The 21,893-nt window shown below is 45.6% G+C and overlaps 1 protein-coding gene across 1 annotated transcript in view; it reads right to left on the bottom strand.

Annotated features, from left to right (window-relative positions):
* Positions 1 to 1,822: 1,822 nt before the first annotated feature.
* Positions 1,823 to 21,893, bottom strand: part of LOC143956608 (uncharacterized) — a 37,500-nt gene continuing 17,429 nt past the window's right edge. The window contains exons 6-8 of the mRNA XM_077466820.1: positions 17,580 to 19,085; positions 13,835 to 13,996; positions 1,823 to 1,977 (exon numbers count right to left, since the gene is read on the bottom strand). Of these exons, the coding sequence (XP_077322946.1) occupies positions 1,823 to 1,977; positions 13,835 to 13,996; positions 17,580 to 19,085 (1,823 nt within the window). The remainder of the gene's footprint in view (positions 1,978 to 13,834; positions 13,997 to 17,579; positions 19,086 to 21,893) is intronic.

Below are 21,893 nucleotides of genomic sequence, written 5' to 3'. Positions count from 1 at the left end.
TAGTAACGGGTTTAAGCAAATTCGAAATAAAGAAACAAAATGTCCAAGTTTTCTAATATAATTCAAATTCGAATTGTTTTCAAATCAAATTCAAATTTCCAAAGAGAATAAAATAAAATAGAAAATAAAGGAATAGAATAGAAAAAAAAACAGAAGAGAAAATAAAATAGTATATAATAGAGTAAAACAGAACAGAATATGAAATAAAAAATAGAATAGGAAATAAAAGAACAGGATCAAATAGAATAGAAAATAAAGGAATAGAACAAAATAGAAAAGAATAAAATAGAATATAATAATTTTCTGAAAACAAAACAAAATTTCCAAGTTTTCCAATCCAATTCAAATTCGCAATCGTTTTCAAATCAAATTCATATTTCCAAAGAGAATAAAATAGAAGAGAAAATAAAGGAATCGAATAGAAAGGAATTGAATCGAATACAAAAGAACAGAAGATAAAATAAAATAGTATATAATAGAGTAAAACAGAACAGAATATGAAATAAAAGATTAGAAAAAAATAGAATAGAAAATAAAAGAACAGGATCAAATAGATAAGAAAATAAGGGAATAGAACAAAATAGAAAATAATAAAATAGAAAGAATAGAACCATTTTCTGAAACCAACGAACAAAATTTCCAAGTTTTCCAATCGAGTTCAAATTCGAATCGGTTTCAAATCAAATTCAAATTTCCAAAGAGAATAAAATAAAATAGAAAATAAAGGAATAGAACAGAAAAGAATTCAATAAAATACAAAAGAACAGAAGAGAAAATAAAATAGTATATAATAGAGTAAAACATATAATAGAGTAAAAATTAGAATAGAGTAAAACAGAACAGAATATGAAATTAAAGATTAGAAAAAAATAGAATAGAAAATAAAAGAACAGGATCAAATAGAATAGAAAATAAAGGAATCAAACAAAATAAAAAATAATAAAATAGAAAGAATATAACAATTTTCTGAAATTTGCATTAGTTACATTTTTTATAAAATAGAAAAGAATAGAAAATAAAATAATAAAATCGAAGAAAAAAAAAAGAATAGAATAAAAAGAATATAACCATTTCCCAAAATCAGAATATAATAAATTCAAATTGAATAGAAAAGAATAGAATAGAATAGCAAATAAAAGAATAGAATTGACTAGACTAGAAAATAAATAAATAGAAAAGAATAGAATAGAAAATAAAAGAATAGAATAGAAAATTCAATAGAATAGAATGGAATAGAAAGAATATAACCATCTTCCAAAATTCTAATTTTGACTAGAATAAATTCAATAGCGAATGGAATACAATTCAAATGCAATTAAAGTGGAATTGGAATAGAATTGAATTCGAATAAGTGAAACGAATTCCGAAAATTTATTGAACTAATTTTATGAATTAAACTAAACAATTTTATGCAAATAACAAATCAAATCGAAACAATTTTTTTTTTTTTTTGTTCTGCACATGTCCAGTATGATAGTATGAATGTTACATAGTTACATAGATAAAAAAGTCCATCCATTTCAAACAACATCATGAAAAAAAACAAACACATACAAATAGAAAACCTCCATATATACACACAATCCTATACCCACAGTTGATCCAGAGGAAGGCAAAAAAAAACAAAAAAACACCCCAATAAAGCATAATCCAATTTGCTCCAGCAGATGTCCCACACATTTGCACAAACGCCACAAATAATCCCCATATTTTGCCTAATATGCTTATTTCCTATGAGCATGAGCGCCATCTAGCGGCCATAATGCAGTACCTTCCTGATATATCTCAATAGAACAAAAAAAAAAAACAGCAATTATGGCCACTAGATGGAGCTGGCGATCATGCTGAAATAAAAAAAAACATTGTGCATTACCTTCCTGACATGACTTGTATATGCCGAGCGGACAGGAGTGATGATGTCATTGTAGCTTTCTTGGCATCGTAGCCATATTTTCTTCAGGAAGAGCATCATTTCTGCTGTAGTAAAGAAACAATATTGTCAGATTTTTTTACTACCTAAGAAATAGTTTATTGGTCTAGGAAAGGCAGGAAATAAACTGACATAAAATTCCTTACATCCTCACATCCTGACATCATCATATACAAGGAAATGATGATTTCTATGCAGAATAACAAGCACTGTCTCCATCTGATGTCACGGCCAACTGAATGACCATTGGGCCAAAGGCTTTCAAAATAGGAAATTTACCCCAAAATGACTTTAACCACTTACAGACCGGACCATTTTGCTGGCCAAAGACCAGACCACTTTTTGCGATTCGGCACTGCGTCGCTTTAACTGACAATTGCGCGGTCGTGCGACGTGGCTCCCAAACAAAACTGACGTCCTTTTTTTCCCCAGAAATAGAGCTTTCTTTTGGTGGTATTTGATCACCTCTGCGGTTTTTATTTTTTGCGCTATAAACAAAAATAGAGCGACAATTTTGAAAAATAAACGCATAATTTTTTACTTTTTGTTATAATAAATATCCCCCAAAAATATATAAAAAAACATTTTTTTTCCCTCAGTTTAGGCCGATACGTATTCTTCTACATATTTTTGGTAAAAAAAAATTGCAATAAGCGATTATTGATTGGTTTGCGCAAAAGTTATAGCGTTTACAAAATAGGGGATAGTTTTATAGCATTTTTATTAAAAAAATTTTATTATTTTTTTTTTTTTACTAGTAATGGCGGCGATCAGCGATTTTTATTGTGACTGCGACATTGTGGGGGACCCATCGGACATTTTTGACACATTTTTGGGACCATTGTCATTTACACAGTAATCAGTGCTATATAAATGCAGTGATTCCTGTGTAAATGACACTGGCAGTGAAGGGGTTAACCAGTGGGTGGCAGTGTAGGGGTTAAGTGTTCCTAGGGGTGTGTTACTAACTGTGGGGGGGTTGGGCTTTCATTTAGTGAACACTGATCTCTGCTCCAATCACATGGAGCAGAGATCAGCGTCACTAGTTGCTAGGCAGAATGGAGAAATGCTGTTTACACTGCATTTCCTCCATTCAGTCGTCCCGTGAGACAATCGCGGGGATGCCCGCGGCGATCGAGTCCACGGGTCCCGCGACCGGACTCACGGGGGGTCCCGACCAGCGCGGGAGCGCGCCGCTGGCGGCGCGCTCCCGATGGCAGGGCGCATTGAAGATTGGACGTACCTGTACGCCAATATGCCTGCCCGTGCCATTCTGTCAACATACAACCGGTTAAACCACTTGTTTATTGAGCAGATTTTGAAATTTTTTCACACATATGTTAAGAACACCTTTTTTGTTTTTGCTGGGAATGACTTTAAACCTCCAACACAATTATATATTTTCTTAAAGAGACCCCCGAAGAACAAAATAGTAGCAGTTGCAATTTCTTCATGTTACGGCATTTGTCAAAAATACAAAATACAATAAAATGAATTTTAGCGCATACACAATATTATAGCCACATTTTTTTGGTCCGATATAAAAGATGGAGTAAATAGATACCCAACGTGTAAATCGTTCACCCCATCTAGGTTCGTGGGCAGCGCTTCCCCTGCGCCTCCTCCTCCTCTGCATCTACATCTACGGCGCCTTCCACCGTGCGTCTCCTTAGTCCTCCTCCTATAGGATAGAATCTCCTCTCTGGCCAACCGGGTGACAGGTCCCTGGACCCCGGTTCCTGATTGGCCAGGAGGAGAATCAGGAAGATGGTAGTGAATATTAATTTGCTAATGTCACACAACCTGGGGGGGGCTCGGGGCACAGTGCTCTGCGCCCCGAGCCCACCCTTTTTTGAAGCCAATTAGAGCCTCAGACTCTAATCATGTACTTCTAAAAAAAAAAAAAACACATTGGAATCCATGCGTCCGGTGCCCTGCATGGAGATTAGTGGAGCATAGATTAGGGGGGTGGCGTCGATGTGCCCCGTGTGAACGGGCCGCCACTGCTCTTCACTATATCAAAACTTCTTAGTACAGTCCTTCTAGTAGCAGCTAGAGAATTTAACAGCACTAAGATTCCCCACCCAGCATCCACAGGCCTGTGCTCACAATATCCTTGGAGCTGTCTGCCAACCTAGCCTGCACGGGTACTGTAGATCTTCCGTGAGAGACCAAAAAAAAAAAGATCCTCAGTGAAGTCACTTGAGCAGGCTCAAATATTCTCAAAAAATAGGCCCCCCCCAGGCTCTGCCACATCGGGGACCTTCATAAACACATGCAGAACTTCAGCTGGGCTGCCTGGAAAGGGCAGAGGCCTTTTAGGCTGGGAACTTCTCCTTCTGGATAAGAACAGGGCAGATCCAGGCTTCTGGCTATTTATGCTCACTCCCAGCCACCATCTGGGCAATCTCCCCAAGGGACAACAAATATTCAGCTGCTGATTTGCTTTAATCCAGCCCAATTATTTTCAGACCAGAGCAATCCCACACTGCTCCACTGATTTTTAGCCAAAAGAACTAGATCTATCTAACTAACCTAGCAACCTATTTTGGTGGTTGATTCATCCAGCCCCCCACCAAAAATAGGCCCTGTCCCCATGAGTCATACAAAAAACCTTTTTGCAGCCCCCCCCCCGTTTTACTTACCTGAATGCTGTCTTCCTCCGGCCCGGGAACGAACACATCAACTCTAGCTGGTGTCTCGGGTCCTGATTGGAGAGATTGATAGCAGCGCAGCCATTGGCTCCCACTGCTGTCAATCAATCCAAAGACGCGGGCGCCAAGGAGGCAGGGGCCAAGCCCTGCTTTGTGTGTGTATACAAGCAAAAGAAGGACTCGGGAGCGCACCTCCACGGGTGTCTACCAAGAAGAGTGCTTCTCTAACGTGGACACCCGATGCAGGGAGGAGCTACCAGTGCCACCAGGGGACTCCAGAAGAGGTAAATCAGGGCCACTCTGTGCAAAACGAACTGCACAGTGGAGGTAAGAATGCCACGTGGATTATTTACAAAGGCAAATCCACTTTGCACTGCAATGCAAACTACAAATGCAAAGTGCACTTGAAATTACACTGAAAGTGCACTTGGAAGTACAGTCGCTGTAAATCTAAGAGGTAGATCTCAAAATGAGGGGAAGCTCTGCTGATTTTATCATCCAATCATGTGCAAGCTAAAATGGTGTTTTTTATTTTATTTTCCTTGCATGTCCCCCCTTGTAGTTTGCACTTGTAGTGCAAAGTATATTTGTCTTTCATAAATAACCTCCACTATGTTTGTGATTAAAAAAAATTCAACAAGTCATGTCAGGATTGCGCCCAGGTGTCCAAACCTTACAACCTATACATATATTTAGCCTGGGTAGAGCCCTATCGCAGGCTAAACACAAAACGTTAGTGCATTAGAAAACAAGTCATACTGCAAAGCTTCAATTTTGTTACCCTGCAAGCGAGTTATTAAACTGGCTGTAAACCCTTACAAACCACTTTGACCTACAGGTAAGCCTAGATTAAGGCTTACCTGTAGGTCCAAGCAATATCTCCTAAACCTATACGGTTTAGGAGATATTTGCCCGAAAACGGGCACCGCTGTCTACGGCGCATGCGCCGTAGACAGCGGCGCGCAGGCGCACTGGCTCCCGTGCGCATGCGCGGGAGTGACGTCATCGCGGCTTCGCTGAATGACAGCGGCGGAGCTGCGAGACCCCACCAACAAGATGGATGCGGCGGACTACAGGGGACAGCGGCGACTTCGCTGGCTCCTGGGTTAGGTAAGTGACACATAATGGGCTACTATGCGATGCGATGCGATGCGATGCGATGCGATGCGATGCATAGTAGTCCATTATGCTTTGCCTTTGCAGGGAATGAAAGAGGAAGTAAACTCATCAGGTTTTACTTCCTCTTTAAAGTGGTTGTAAACCCTTACAAACCACTTTGACCTACAGGTAAGCCTAGATTAAGGCTTACCTGTAGGTCCAAGAAATATCTCCCAAACCTATACGGTTTAGGAGATATTTGCCCGAAGACGGGCACCGCTATCTACGGCGCATGCGCCATAGACAGCGGCGTGCAGGCGCACGGAGCGGGGCATTGTCGATGACGGCAATGCCGCGAGTCTCGGCTCCCGTGCGCATGCGCGGGAGTGATGTCATCGCTGCTCCGGCGAATCACAGCGCCGGAGCAGCGAGACCCCCCCAGAAGATGGACGCTCGGAACTACAGGGGGCAGCGGTGACTTCGCTGGCTCCTGTGTCAGGTAAGTGACACATAATGGACTATTATGCGATGCGATGCGATGCATAGTAGTCCATTATGCTTTGCCTTTACAGGGAATGAAAGAGGAAGTAAACCCATTAGGGTTTACTTCCTCTTTAAGGCAAGGAGTTATTAAAGTGGTTGTAAACCCTTACAAACCACTTTGACCTACAGATAAGTCTAGATTAAGGCTTACCTGTAGGTCCAAAAAATATCTCCTAAACCTATATGGTTTAGGAGATATTTGCCCCAAAACAGGCACCGCTGTCTACGGTGCATGCGCCGTAGACAGTGGCGCGCAGGCGCACTGAGCGCGGCATTCTCAACGACGGAGCTGCCGCGCGTGTCGGCTCCCGTGCGCATGCGTGGGAGTGACGTCATCGCGGCTTCGCCGAATGACAGCGGCAGAGCTGCGAGACCCCACCAAGAAGATGGATGCGGCGGACTACAGGGGACAGCGGCGACTTCGCTGGCTCCTGTGTCAGGTAAGTGACACATAATGGACTACGATGGGATGCGATGCGATGCGATGCGATGCATAGTAGTCCATTATGCTTTGCCTTTGCAGGGAATGAAAGAGGAAGTAAACTCATCAGGGTTTACTTCCTCTTTAAAGCGGGAGCCCGCCGGGACTCCGCGTTTTTTTTTTTTTTAAAAGCCAGCAGCTACAAATACTGCAGCTGCTGACTTTTAAAATAGTGACACTTACCTGTCCAGCGCGCCCGCGATGTCGGCACCCGAAGCCGATCTGTAGATCGTTTCTCGGGTGCTGCTGCCGCCGCCATCTTGGGTATGGGAATCAGGAAGTGGAGCCTTTCGGCTTCATTTCCCGGTTCCCTACTGCGCATGCGCGAGCCGCGCTGTGCAATAAGGACGGTCCCCGCTGCCTCTGGGATCTGTGTATTTTCCCAGCAGGCAGCGGGGCACTTGCGGAAAGGGGCGGGACTTGCGGAAAGGGGCGTAATATACGCCCCTTTCCGCAGAGAGCTATTCCGGAAGTGGGTGCAGAATACCTGTACTGTACAGGTATCTGTACCCCCCCCCCCCCCTGAAAGGTGCCAATTGTGGCGCCGGAGGGGGGGAGGGTTCCGATGAGCGGAAGGTCCACTTTAGGGTGGACCTCCGCTTTAAGGCATTTAAACAATGCATGATAAAGTTGGAGCACTAATATAACCCTCCAATAAATCGAAAGTACATTGCATAATATTTTAAAGTCCATGAACTTTGTTCTTCAGCAACATTGCCACCTAGTGGCCAAAGTACTGACATGTAACCAATGTAAGTCACAAGGCCTATTTTTTTCATGATAAATAATAGATACAAGTCTTGCCACATTGTTCTCTTCCAGAGCCCTGGAATGAAACAGAATGATACATCCTGACTATCCTAAAAAAACAAAAACAAAACAAAAAACACTATACTATTCCTGTACTACTTTCGGGCGACCTCGGGGCGACTTGCATTGACTTCTATACAGAAGTCATCTGCAAGTTGCCGCTGAGGTCGCGGCAGGTCGCGGCGAGGCAAGTCGGTGTCGCCTCGCATCGCCTGCAGTGTGAACCGGCCCTTACGTTTCCTGCACAAACAGCACTATTTCTTTGATAGGGGCATTGGTCTATCTATGAACCTTCTTATCACTCTGTTGTCTCTGCAAGCCCAGAGTCCAAGTCAAGAACAGATAACTTCCCCAGAATAACGTAATAGTTCCTTAGTAAGTGTAGAGGATCCCCTGCTGTGAAAAAATGTCAGCAAAGACAGGGAATGTTCACCCTCCTATACTGCAGGCAAGGATTAAAACACTTTTGGGGGGGGGGGGGGGCAACAAATCTGGCCACTCAGTAATAAACGTGGAGGGTCCCCTCCGTAAGAGGAGGCATGCTTCTTCTGCTTAACGCAAACTGCTTAGGCAGCTGCCAACAGGTTGGTTGCTCCCTGTATTGAACAATGACTCAGTTTGTATAGAATAAAATGGAATCCTGCAGTCTTCAGGAATGAAAGCAAAGGGCCCCCACCTTCCACAAGCTTGAAGAACGGGAAAGGAGATAAAGGAGCAACTTTTACCCTGCTTCGGGGCAATAATGTGGCTCTAAACAGGAAGAAACCACAATGTCCAATGTTTGCTGCAATCTCAGGTGTAACTGTGCCTTTAGAACGGCAGACATTGTAGGGGATGCCGCTCTCTGGGCCTCCTTCCCAGGGTGGTCATCATGGTCTGGTGACTGGAAAATTGGATGTGCATCGCCATCTTGGTGCTCTCCCTCCACGTGTTGCCCGTAGGGTTGCCACCTTTTCTTCAAGTCAAACCTGGACACTTTACGGGCGCACGACAATTTTTTTTTTTTTATAGTATAAACTATACATATATTTTGCTATTAAATAACATTTCTAATCATAGAAAGTTAATAACAAGAGTTCCCCTTTACATCAGAGTCCACAGAGTTCCCCTTTTACATCTGAACTCACAGAGTTCCTTTACACTGTAAGGGGACACTCTGCAGACTCTGATGTAAAGGGTGAACTCTGGGAACTCTAACATAAGGGATGCTCTGGGAACCCTGATTTAAGGGGGGACACTGAGAACTCTGATGCACGGAGAGGACTCTGATTTAAAGAGGGATTCCACCAAAAAGAAAAATATTAAAAGCCAGCAGCTATAAATACTACAGCTGCTGACTTTTAATAAATGGACACTCACCTGTCCCGGGTTCCAGCGATGCCGGCAGCCGAGGCCGATCGATCGCTCGGCTCTCGGCTGCTGTAGTCACCATTCTAGGTGAGGGAATCAGGAAGTGAAGCGAATCGGCTTCACTTCCCGGTTCCCTACTGCGCATGCGCGAGCCGTGCCGCGCAATAGGAAATCTCCGCGCTGTCACTGGGACCCGTGTGTGTCCCAGCAGACAGCGCGGCAGGGCAGGAAATGGCGTAGACTCCCACGGGAGTCTATGCCCGGAAGTGGGTGAAAATACCTGTCTTTGACAGGTATCTCCACCCCCCTCCCCCCTGAAAGGTGTCAATTGTGACACCGGAGGGGGGGAGGGATCCGATCAGCGGAGGTTCCACTTTAGGGTGGAATCCCGCTTTAAGGGGAAAAACCGTGGCCTCTGGTGTAAAGGGGAACTCTGATGTAAGGGGTACTCTGAGAACCCTGATTTGCCTTAATGTACTCACTTAGATGTGGGAGAGAGAAGGGGGAATACTTCAGTCACAGACAGGGATGGATGGTGAGCTCGCTCACCCCTTGGCACCTCTTATGGGGGTAAGAGGTACAGATCGAGCCCTCTCTCCTCTCCCATCTGTGTGTGTGTTTGGGGGGGGGGGGGTTGTTAGTGCTGGCTTTGGGCAGTGTGAAAGAGTGTAACAAACATTCTAAGCTTAGACAACTGCAGCCAGTAACCCTGCTGGGAGGCCATAGTCCAGGCTAAATATAGTGTCTGGGTTTCAGGTAGTCTGAAACCCGGACACATGTTTCCAAACCCGAACTGTCCGGGTGAATCCTGGACAGGTGGCAACCCTAGTTGCCCGCGCACTGAACATTTCTCCTTCTCTCACTTCTGCACTCTACCCGTGCATCTCCAAACTTCACTCCTTTTCCCGGGACACACGTCACAACTTTGCCCCTCTCCTCAGGGCTGACAGTCCTCTTCACCAGGGGTCTCAAACTTGCGGCCCTCCAGCTGTTGCGAAACTACAAGTCCCATGAGGCATTGCAAGGCTGACAGTTACAAGCATTTCTCCCACAGGCAGAGGCATGATGGGACTTGTAGTTTCACAACAGCTGGAGGGCCGCCAGTTTGAGACCCCCTGCTCTTCACTGTAAGGCCGGGTTCACACTATAGCGATGCGGGAACGCCGCGAATCGGCGGCGTTTACCCGCATCGCACACCTCCCGCCGGCAGTTCACACTGCCCTATGCGGACGGCTGGGAGTGTCAATGTTATGTTAATGACACCCCCAGATCCGTCGGCATATCGCAGTGCGATCTGCCGACTCGCACAGGAATCGGATCGCATGGTGTGAACCCCCATTAGATCCGATTCTGTTGTGGACCCAAAAAAGGGTCCCGTGCGAGTTTGCTGCGGGAGCGCTGCGAATTCAGCCATACTATCTGTATACTATCTGTATGGCTGAACTCGCATCGCTACGGAGATCGGATGTGATTTGCTGTGCGAATCACATCCGGATCTCCCCCCGCAGCAGTGTGAACCCGGCCTAAAGCCGCAACGTTTTGCTGCAACAGCTGTTTGCAGTCACCCTCTCTTGCACAATTATGCACTGATCAGTCCACAAAGCACCTCCAGCTCCCAGTCACACAATGTGTAATCCAGATAACTATGAATTATGGCCCTAGAAGTACTTGTCAAAAACCAGTGAACAAAAAAGTGAACCGTGAAATCACGGAACACGGAAAAACGGGTATGGTAATGGACCAACCTCTGAAGAGGAAGGGCCTAAACATAGGCGTGTGCACAGGGTGTGCCGGTTGTGCGTGGGCACACCCTAATCACACTGTGCAATGCAGATTTCCCCTGCTGAACGCCCCTACCTCAGTGGGAGCTGAGGCTACAGAGAAAGGGACTGGAGAATCTCTTTCTTCAGTCCTTTCTCTGCTATTTAACCAAAGCCCCTCAATGGGGTTCCTGACAAATTGTAAAAAAAAACAAAAAAAAAAAAACAACTAATATTGTAAAAAAATAATTAAAGGAAAAAATTAAATTGTAAAAAATAACAAGTAATAATAATAAAAAAATAAATAAATACTGACACCAGTCTCATCCCTACTGACACTGTCCACTGCCCTACTGACACCGTCCACTGCTCTACTGACACCGTCCACTGCTCTACTGACACCGTCCACTGCTCTACTGACACCATCCACTGCTCTACTGACACCATCCACTGCTCTACTGACACTGTCCACTGCTCTACTGACACTGTCCACTGCCACTGTCCACTGCTCTACTGACACCGTCCACTGCCCTACTGACACCGTCCACTGCTCTACTGACACCGTCCACTGCTCTACTCACACTGTCCACTGCTCTACTGACACCGTCCACTGCCCTACTGACACCGTCCTCTGCCCTACTGACAACGTCCACTGCCCTACTGACACCGTCCTCTGCCCTACTGACACCGTCCACTGCCCTACTGACACAGTCCTCTGCCCTACTGACACCGTCCACTGCTCTACTGACACCGTCCACTGCTCTACTCACACTGTCCACTGCTCTACTGACACCGTCCACTGCCCTACTGACACCGTCCTCTGCCCTACTGACAACGTCCACTGCCCTACTGACACCGTCCTCTGCCCTACTGACACCATCCACTGCTCTACTGACACCGTCCACTGCCCTACTGACACCGTCCACTGCCCTACTGACACCGTCCTCTGCCCTACTGACACCGTCCACTGCTCTACTCACACCGTCCACTGCTCTACTCACACTGTCCACTGCTCTACTGACACCGTCCTCTGCCCTACTGACAACGTCCACTGCCCTACTGACACCGTCCTCTGCCCTACTGACAACGTCCACTGCCCTACTGACACCGTCCTCTGCCCTACTGACACCGTCCACTGCTCTACTGACACCGTCCACTGCCCTACTGACACCGTCCACTGCCCTACTGACACCGTCCACTGCCCTACTGACACCGTCCACTGCTCTACTGACACCGTCCACTGCTCTACTGACACTGTCCACTGCCCTACTGACACCGTCCTCTGCTCTACTGACACCATCCACTGCCCTACTAACACCGTCCACTGCCCTACTGACACCGTCCACTGCCCTACTGACACCGTCCACTGCCCTACTGACACCGTCCACTGCCCTACTGACACCGTCCACTGCTCTACTGACACCGTCCACTGCTCTACTGACACTGTCCACTGCCCTACTGACACCGTCCTCTGCTCTACTGACACCATCCACTGCCCTACTAACACCGTCCACTGCCCTACTGACACCGTCCTCTGCCCTACTGACACCGTCCTCTGCCCTACTGACACCGTCCTCTGCCCTACTGACACCGTCCTCTGCTCTACTGACACTGTCCTCTGCCCTACTGACACCGTCCTCTGCCCTACTGACACCATCCTCTGCCCTACTGACACCATCCACTGCTCTACTGACACCGTCCACTGCCCTACTGACACCGTCCTCTGCCCTACTGACAACGTCCTCTGCTCTACTGACACCATCCACTGCTCTACTGACACCGTCCACTGCCCTACTGACACCGTCCTCTGCCCTACTGACAACGTCCTCTGCTCTACTGACACGATCCACTGCCCTACTGACACTGTCCACTGCCCTACTGACACCGTCCTCTGCTCTACTGACACTGTCCTCTGCCCTACTGACACCGTCCTCTGCCCTACTGACACCATCCTCTGCCCTACTGACACCATCCACTACTCTACTGACACCGTCCACTGCCCTACTGACACCGTCCTCTGCCCTACTGACAACGTCCACTGCTCTACTGACATGATCCACTGCCCTACTGACACTGTCCACTGCCCTACTGACACCGTCCACTGCCCTACTGACTCTGTCCTCTGCCCTACTGACACTGTCCTCTGCCCTACTGACACCGTCCTCTGCCCTACTGACACCGTCCTCTGCTCTACTGACACCGTCCTCTGCCCTACTGACACCGTCCTCTGCCCTACTGACACCGTCCTCTGCTCTACTGACACTGTCCTCTGCCCTACTGACACCGTCCTCTGCCCTACTGACACCGTCCTCTGCCCTACTGACACCGTCCTCTGCCCTACTGACACCATCCTCTACCCTACTGACACCATCCTCTGCTCTACTGACACCGTCCTCTGCTCTACTGACACCGTCCTCTGCCCTACTGACACCGTCCTCTGCCCTACTGACACAGTCCTCTGCTCTACTGACACCATCCTCTGCCCTACTGACACCGTCCTCTGCCCTACTAACACCTTCCTCTGCCCTACTGACACCGTCATTACTTTTGCAATTCTGGTGAGGGAAAATGGGGTGCCTTGGCATTTCCTGCAGCTTACACATGTATTTGCAAATGTGTGCAGACGAAACCATTATTTTTAACACAAAGTGTTAGACAGGATAATTCAGTTGGTTGCAGGCTGGCCGGTAAGTTGGGAATTTCCTTGGTTTTGTTTGAGAAGCGTGGCCCTTCCAGTGCTACTTGCTGCAATGGCCAGTTATAGGTGGGGGCAGTGGCCATTTGTTTATAAGGTATTGTAGTCCACCTGGTCAAAACCAGGTTGGGATCTGCTCTTTAGGGACCTGCCAAAGTCGGTCCACCATGTACTTGGTGGGGGGTCTTTAAGAGAGACCCCCCCCAGATGAGTGGTAGCAATAAATTACTGCAAACGGCAGCTCCAGATTGAAGGTAGGTATTGCAGTGACCAGAGAAGTACAGTGTCACCATTGTGCTCAGGGGAGGTATTCAGGATTTTATTTAGATTTGTACACATTCTTAGATATTACTTTTTTTTCTTGTTTTAACAATTTTTTAGCCTCTCAGTGAACAGTGAGGCGATTCAGTTCGCATTGTGCGCTATACAAGTATTTCATTCATTCATTCATTCATCTCAAAATAAAATACGTACATGTAGTGTACTCTTCATTTAAAATTCTAGTGAATTCACCTGCAGAGGGCAGCACAGGGTAAGCTGAGGTTGTATGTATGATGTCCTCGCAATGCTCCTCTGTAGGCTGAGCGCTCCTCGTGGGCTGTCCTGCTCTATGCTGGGCTGTACAGTATCCATTGGCTGATTGCTCCTCAGGTCCGCATTGGCCAGTCACTTTCTCTATGACACAGAAAAGATGATTTTTTTTTATTCTTCATACCAAAAATAATAACAGTCTATAACATGGGTCCCCAAACTTTCTAAAAAAAAGTTTACATTTTTCAGACTTTAGGGGGGCCGGACATTGGTGTGAGTGGGAGGAATAATGCCCAATTGTGGTGTCAGTCTGGGGGAAAAGTGCCCAATCATGGTGTCAGTGGGAGGAATAGTGGCCCATTGTTGGTGTAAGTAGGAAGAATAGTGCCCCATAGTTGGTGTCAGTGGGAGAAATAGTGCCCCTCGTTGGTGTCAGTGGGAATAATAGTGCCCCATAGTTGGTGTCAGTGGGAGGAATAGTGACCTATCGTTGATTTCAGTGGGAGGAATAGTGGCCCATTGTTGGTGTCAGTAGGAAGAATAGTGCCCCATAGTTGGTGTCAGTAGGAAGAATAGTGCCCCATAGTTGGTGTCAGTAGGAAGAATAGTGCCCCATAGTTGGTGTCAGTCGGAGGAATAGTGACCCACTGTTGGTGTCAGTCGGAGGAATAGTGACCCACTGTTGGTGTCAGTCGGAGGAATAGTGGTCCATCGTTGGTTGGTGTCAGTAGGAAGAATAGTGCCCCGTAGTTTGTGTCAGTGGGAGGAATAGTGGCCCATTGTTGGTGTCAGTAGGAAGAATAGTGCCCCATAGCTGGTGTCAGTGGGAGGAATAATGTCTTGTATCAGCCAGAGGAACAGTGCACCAAGGGCCAGATAAAAGCATACAAAGCACCACATCTGGCCCTAAGGCCGCAGTTTGGAGACCACTGTTCTAGTCTATTCTTTCCTATTTTATTGTATTCTATTCTGTTTTATTCTATTCTATTACATTCTTTTCAACTCTGTTTTATTCTATTCTTTGTTTTTATTTTCTATTCTATATTATTCTATTCTTTTCTATCCTATTCGGTTTAGGTCTATTCTATTCTGCTCTTTTATTTTCTGTTCTATTCTATTCTATTTTATAAATTATCCCAAGTAGGAATCACACATGTCCATTATCCGCCATCAAGCACACAAAATGACTGCTTGGTGGTGGATAAGGACAGCAGTTATAGAACAGCTTAGCTCAGGTGCTGCTGAGAACTAAGAACAAACAGGAAAAGCTCAGTGCGCCTAAGGCCCCTTTCTCACAACAGGTCCAACCAGTTCCGTCCCTCAGTTATTCAGTGGGACCCGATTGGATGGTCCATTCCCTCCTATGGACAGGTGGGTGTAAATGGACTTGTAAGAATGATGGACTTATTGTTCATGTGTTTTAAAAAATTTAATACAATTCAATGATTTCCTTTTTCTCAACAAACGGTGTCTTTCAAAAATGTACTTCCTTTTTTTACTTTTAATATATTTTGGATTTTTCCTTTAGACCCCTTTCACACCGGGGCGTTTTGCAGGCGATATAGCGTTAGAAATAGCGCCTGCAATCCGCCCTAAAAAAGCTGCACCATTGTGTGTAATGTAGTGCTATTGCGACGTATTGCCGGCGGTTTTAACCTTTTCTCGGATGAAAGTGCCCCGCTAGCGTCCAAAATGCCCCGCAAATCCGGCGGTAAAACCCCGCTAAAAATATCAGCGTTTTACCGCCCGCGCTATGGGCGGTGTGGTGTGAAAGGGGTCTTAACCACTTCCCGACGATGTACGTCGACAGAATGGTACGGGCAGGCATATTGGCGTACAGGTACGTCCAATATTCAATGCCGCCCTGCCATCGGGCGCGCTCCCGCGCTGGTCGGGACCCCCGTGAGTCCGGCCGCGGGACCCGCGGACTCGATCGCCGCGGGGGCATCCCCGCGATCGTCTCACGGAGCGGCCGAATGGAGGAAATGCAGTGTAAACAACATTTCTCCATTCTGCCTAGCAACTAGTGACGCTGATCTCTGCTCCATGTGATTGGAGCAGAGATCAGTGTTCACTAAATGAAAGCCCAACCCCCCCCCCACAGTTAGTAACACACCCCTAGGAACACTTAACCCCTACACTGCCACCCACTGGTTAACCCCTTCACTGCCAGTGTCATTTACACAGGAATCACTGCATTTATATAGCAGTGATTACTGTATAAATGACAATGGTCCCAAAAATGTGTCAAAAATGTCCGATGGGTCCCCCACAATGTCGCAGTCACAATAAAAATCGCTGATCGCCGCCATTACTAGTAAAAAAAAAATAATAAAAAATTATTAATAAAAATGCTATAAAACTATCCCCTATTTTGTAAACGCTATAACTTTTGCGCAAACCAATCAATAATCGCTTATTGCGATTTTTTTTTACCAAAAATATGTAGAAGAATACGTATCGGCATAAACTGAGGGAAAAAATGTTTTTTTATATATTTTTGGGGGATATTTATTATAACAAAAAGTAAAAAATAATGTGTTTTTTTCAAAATTGTCGCTCTATTTTTGTTTATAGCGCAAAAAATAAAAACCGCAGGGGTGATCAAATACCACCAAAAGAAAGCTCTATTTGTGGGGAAAAAAAGGACGTCAATTTTGTTTGGGAGCCACGTCGCACGACCGCGCAATTGTCAGTTAAAGCGACGCAGTGCCAAATCGCAAAAAGTGGTCTGGTCTTTGACTAGCAAAATGGTCCGGTCTGAAAGTGGTTAAAGTGATACAAAAACACACACTGTGTAATTTACATTCTCCCTATTTCTGTATGATGGCTCTGTAATTATTTAGTAAAAAACAAAAAAAAACCTAAGTATCTTTTTTCCCTAATCGATATCCAGCTGTCACATGACTCGGCTCTCTCCCAGCCTGTCTGCAGGGAAACATAAGCAGGAGGAGCTTCTAGTCCTCTGCTGCTGGTCACATGTTCACAAAAGCATATTTTTTTTTAAAGTTTTAAATTGTCATACAAATATATATTTTAAATCAAATCTTTATTATTTTGTGAAAAAAAAAACATGCTGTGGATGGATTTCTGCCAGTCACAGGCTGTGTCACGCCCCTCCAGCCTTTGTCTTAGAATAAGAGGGAGGTGAAGCCTCCTTCAATCTACATGTAATATCCTGCCCCTATTGTGTTTAGCTGGTTAGTAGGCAAGGAGGAGGGAGGGAGGGAGTGGGCTGTCATTTACCACTGTGTATATGTCCACATGTGTGTCACATGGGCTGCTCAGATGTTATAGGGCAGTGATGGCGAAACCTTGGCACCCCAGGCATTTTGGAACTACAGTTACCATGATGCTCATGCACTCTGCAGTGTAGTTGAGCATCATGGGAAATATAAACTCACTGAAACTCACTATAAACTCACATAAAAACTCACTGAAAATTGAGCATGTGCAGAAGTTGGCACCACAGCTGCAAAATCCCTAGCTGAATTGGGGACATGAACAGAAGGGGGAGATAGAGAGCAGCAGGATCAACCAGGTTTTTTTGCAGTATACAGAAAACGAATCTCATAGTGACTGAGTATGAACAGTATAGAATACACCATTTATTGATAGTTTTTTTTTTTTATGATGTGGGTTTAGTAACACTTTAATTTCATCAATAACGTTCAATAAATTCTCATTGTGGCAGCACTGCACCTACCCACAAATGTTTGAGCTTTACCTGTAGAATGAACAGGGCTACTTTTAGTGTTTTCTTCCACTTTGGCTAAAGTGGCTTCTGAATTAAAATGAGCTCTTAGGGTCTCCACATTAACACTGATGGATTCGTCTTGTTTAATCTCTTGGGCTTCCTCTGGGCTGGCCGATCCTGCAGAAAGGTCAACCTTTTCGAGAGAAGATAAGCCAGTATCTGCCCCTATACTAAGTTCTTTATGGGTTTTTAATAAGAGCTCAGGTCTCGAGTCCAGATTGGGAAGCAGTTTTCCTATTCCTTCCGATGTTGGACTATCTACTTCTGGAACATTTAAAGTAACATCATTCTCTAAATGTATTTTCTTTTCTTTTGTAGAAGAACCTTCAAGGGGGCGTGCTGGGTCGATAATCAGCTCCTCTTTGAGCGTTCCTTCAAATTCATTGGCAACCAGTTTGTCTGAATGAATATCTGGATCATTGTTCGTTGCAATGAAACCTTCACTTGCAGGCCCCATTTCACCAGGATTGAGGTTACGGTTATCATTTGATGGGTCCAGATTCGTGATTGATAAGTCAACATCATGGTTTGTCTCACTCTTCACCTGGTTATCACCCTTCCCTAAATTCATCATATTTGACACAACGGATTTAAACCAGTTGCTGGACTCATGAGTGGTCTTAACGGGCTTTGGATCTTCTGGATTCTCCTGGAACTTTTTATTGTTTTCCTGTTCTTGTATTTTAATTAACTCTTGTTGGTCAACCACCTCCAAAATGCCATCAGTATTGCCAATGTTGGACTCGTCAGACCCACTTTTATCTGTTTCACCTAATACGGTGGAATGTTCTAAGCCAATATTCAAGTTTAATTCCTTCTCATGCTTTGACTCTTCCATTGTTGATTGGTCAACTACTGAGGTCTCAGTTTTATGCTCAGTCTCACTTTCTGTAGAGTTGCGTAGAGTAGGACTCGATTGTTTTGTTATCTCGTTGCCTCCAATTTCATCTTCACTTTGGGAAGGGACTTCTTTCTTTATTTCATTTGTGGCCCCGAAACTCAATACATCTTTGATGGCGAAGTTGAACCATTTTGGTTTTGCTTCCTCAGGGTTTTTGGTTTCTTGGTTTTCTTGCTCAGCCTCCTGAGGATTTGACAAAGTATTTTCTTTTTCTGTTTCAACCACAAATTCTTCGTTTGGAAATTGGTTTGAGGTTTCCGATGTTTCCAATGTTTCTGTATCGCTCTGTGTGTTCTTTCCTCCAAAAGGCAGAAGCTTTTTCAGCTGGCCACCGAACCAACCAGAATTTTCTGGCTGAGAGACCTCAGGTTCTTTGGGTTGTACCACATTCTTTTCTGGAATTTGTTCTGCCATAAGGCCCTCTTCATTTACATGTTCTGCTTTGGCTGTGTTGTCTTGTTTATCACTTCCCATCCCAAACCAACCTGCAATGCCAGATGGAGCCCAAGGTGGTTTGTCTGTAAGGTCTTCAATAGGGCTGAGGCCATCTTGTAAATCCCCAGTTGAGATGCCGCCTGAAAATGAAAAAAGAAGATCCAGTCTTCTTAATAGATAGTTAATATAATGCACTGTATTATGGAGTTCCAAGAAAAGTTTGTTTTGGATAGAGCAAGTGTAGTGCACTCCTCTAGGAACCACTGGGCATTGCAATCCATCTACCCCTTAGAGCACACAGAGCCAGTCACACTGCATTTGCTTTAGATTTAGTCTAAAGGTTATTTTTAGGGTTTTTATTGGGAACGATGAACTAGGATAGGGAGCATGGGATACCTCAAAAACTGTAGAACTGGATAACATGAGTATTTCTGACTGCACTTCACACCCTGAATGTCCCACAGGATCTCTATGCTGTTGTTGACCTGTACTCCTTCCAAAGTTAAAATTTACGCAAATTCGCATTCCTTCACCACTTGGGTCATCCACTCACTTAGCCACAGAATCATCAGTTGTCTATTATGATAACGGACTATCAAAAACACTCGGACCTACAGGATTACATTAAGATACTTTCTCTTGAATTGTCTCCGGCTTCTGAACTCGTTGGAACCATCTTGTTATCTGCATATAATCTTCCAATCTATACATTTATCCATTCGCTGCATTCTCAAATAAAGAACCCCTTGAAGAAGACTCTGTGAGTTAAAACACTTATGCCGCGTACACACGGGCGGATTGTATGGCGTACTTAGTCCGTCGAAACACATTTCAGCGGACAATCCGCTTGTGTGTGGGTTTCAGCGGACTTTTTCAGCGTGCAGTCCGGAGTACTAAGTATTTTGGTTTTTTCGAAATTCTGTCCGTCGTACTTTGGTTTCAGCGGACAATACGGTCGTCAGTATGCTAGTCGGACGGACTAAGAATGACGCATGCCCAGAAAGGATTTACACGGCGGAAGGGTGCTTTGCTGTGTCTTGGACTTCCTATTTCTAGTCCCGTCGTACGTGCTGTACACGTCATCGCGCAAGCTTTCGACGGACTGTTTGTGCATCCGTGTGTGGTCAAGTCCGTTCAGTGGAAAGTACGACGGACTGTCCCTCGGATTGTATGACAGACTAAGTATGCCATACAATCCGCTCGTGTGTACGCGGTATTAGGGGTCCCCTTTGGGGTGCTATGCTCCTTTAAGGAATGGAATCTTTTGCATATTTTTCTTTTGTTTGTACGCAACATGTACTTTGTATGCATGTTCTTTTATCTCTACGTCAATTCTAAACTGTATGTATAAATTAACTTTTCTACATTTGATACAATTTTGTGTCTATATTGGTGCCTTTAAAGTCCCACCCTATTTTCTTTTTCTTTGCAACTTCCTCCTGACTCTCTCCAGTGAGCTCAAGGCTTCCTCTAGGATCCTGCACCAGGGTGAAGAGTCCTCTCACAGGAGTCTCCTCCTGCAGGGCTGGACTCAGAACACTGGACTTGCTGGTCAGGCCTCAGACTATTTATGGGGTCTATCACCACCTTCTGTGCACACCTCCCCAGGGATTGGCTGGAGTTCCATAAATATCCGGGCAGCCTTCTCTCTTCTTCCTCCCACTATACTTTTAGAATCCTATCTAGAACAGTGGTCCCCAAGCTTTTTGGTATCAGAGACCAGTTTTGTGGCAGACACTTTTTCCAGGGACCAGGGGGTGGACTGGATATTCACGGCCTCTGTCCTTAGCCCCTCTTCACATCACAACGCCCCTTTACAGTGTCGCAGTTCCCCCTTTAATGCAGTCCCACAGTGTCCTCTATTCCCTTTCACATCACAATCCACCTTTACATTGCAGTTTCCCTTTATAGTTCAGCCCCCTTTACATTAACCACTTGACACCCACGCTATAGCTGAAAGATGGCTACAGTGCGGCCTTCAAATGCCGAGAGTGGGTACGTGAATGTCCTCCCGTTCTCACGCCGCCCCTGCACCCCCAGGTGTGCTCTGTGATAATGGAGTACTTAGTAATCGACTGATCACAGAGCAGGGCAAAGGGCCAATCATAATGGGCCCTTTACCACATGATCAGCTGTCAGCCAATGTCAGCTGATTGAGAATGAAAACAGAAGCCGGTTACCGGCTTTTTTTTTCTTCACGCCAATCACAGTGCTCCTTTACCATGTGATCAGCTGTGTCCAATGACAGCTGATCACGTAGTAAACACAAGCTGGTTATTGTCATTCCTTTCCTCACGCTGACAGCATGAGGAGAGGAGAGCTGATAACCAGCTTGTGTTAAAGGGACAACGAAAGTGATAACCAGGGCACATATAATCAATGACCTGATTATCAGTACAGCACAGTGCCCACCAGTGCTGCCAATCGGTGCCCATTAGTGCCACCAATCAGTGCCCATGAGTGCAGCCTATCAGTGCCCACCAGTGCTGCCTCATCAGTGCCCATCAGTGCAGTCTCATCAGTGCCCACCAGTGCTGCCTAATCAGTGCCCATCAGTGCAGTCTATCAGTGCCCATCAGTGCTTCCTCATCAGTGCCCACTAGTGCCGCCTCATCAGTGCCCATCAGTGTAGCCTGTCAGTGCCCATCAGTGCATTCTCACCAGTGCTGCCTAATGAGTGCCCATCAGTGCAGTCTATCAGAGCCCATCAGTGCTTCCTCATCAGTGCTAACCAGTGCCGCCTCATTGGTGCCCATCAGAACAGCCTATCAGTGCTCATCAGTGCAGTCTTATCAGTGCCCACCAGTGCAGTCTATCAGTGCCCATCAGTGCAGCCTATCAATGCCCATCGGTGCTTCCTCATCAGTGCCCATCAGTGGTTCCTCATTAGTGCCCACACTGCTGCCTTATCGATGCCCATCAGTGCTGCCTATCAGTGCCCATCAGTG

Source organism: Lithobates pipiens, unplaced genomic scaffold (genome assembly GCF_037356315.1).
Source record: "Lithobates pipiens isolate NorthernLeopardFrog02 unplaced genomic scaffold, aLitPip1_a1.2 Scaffold_37, whole genome shotgun sequence".
Taxonomy (NCBI): Eukaryota; Metazoa; Chordata; class Amphibia; order Anura; family Ranidae; genus Lithobates; species Lithobates pipiens.
The sequence above is the reverse complement of the archived record's forward strand: the minus strand, read 5'-3'. Positions and strand labels throughout refer to the sequence as shown.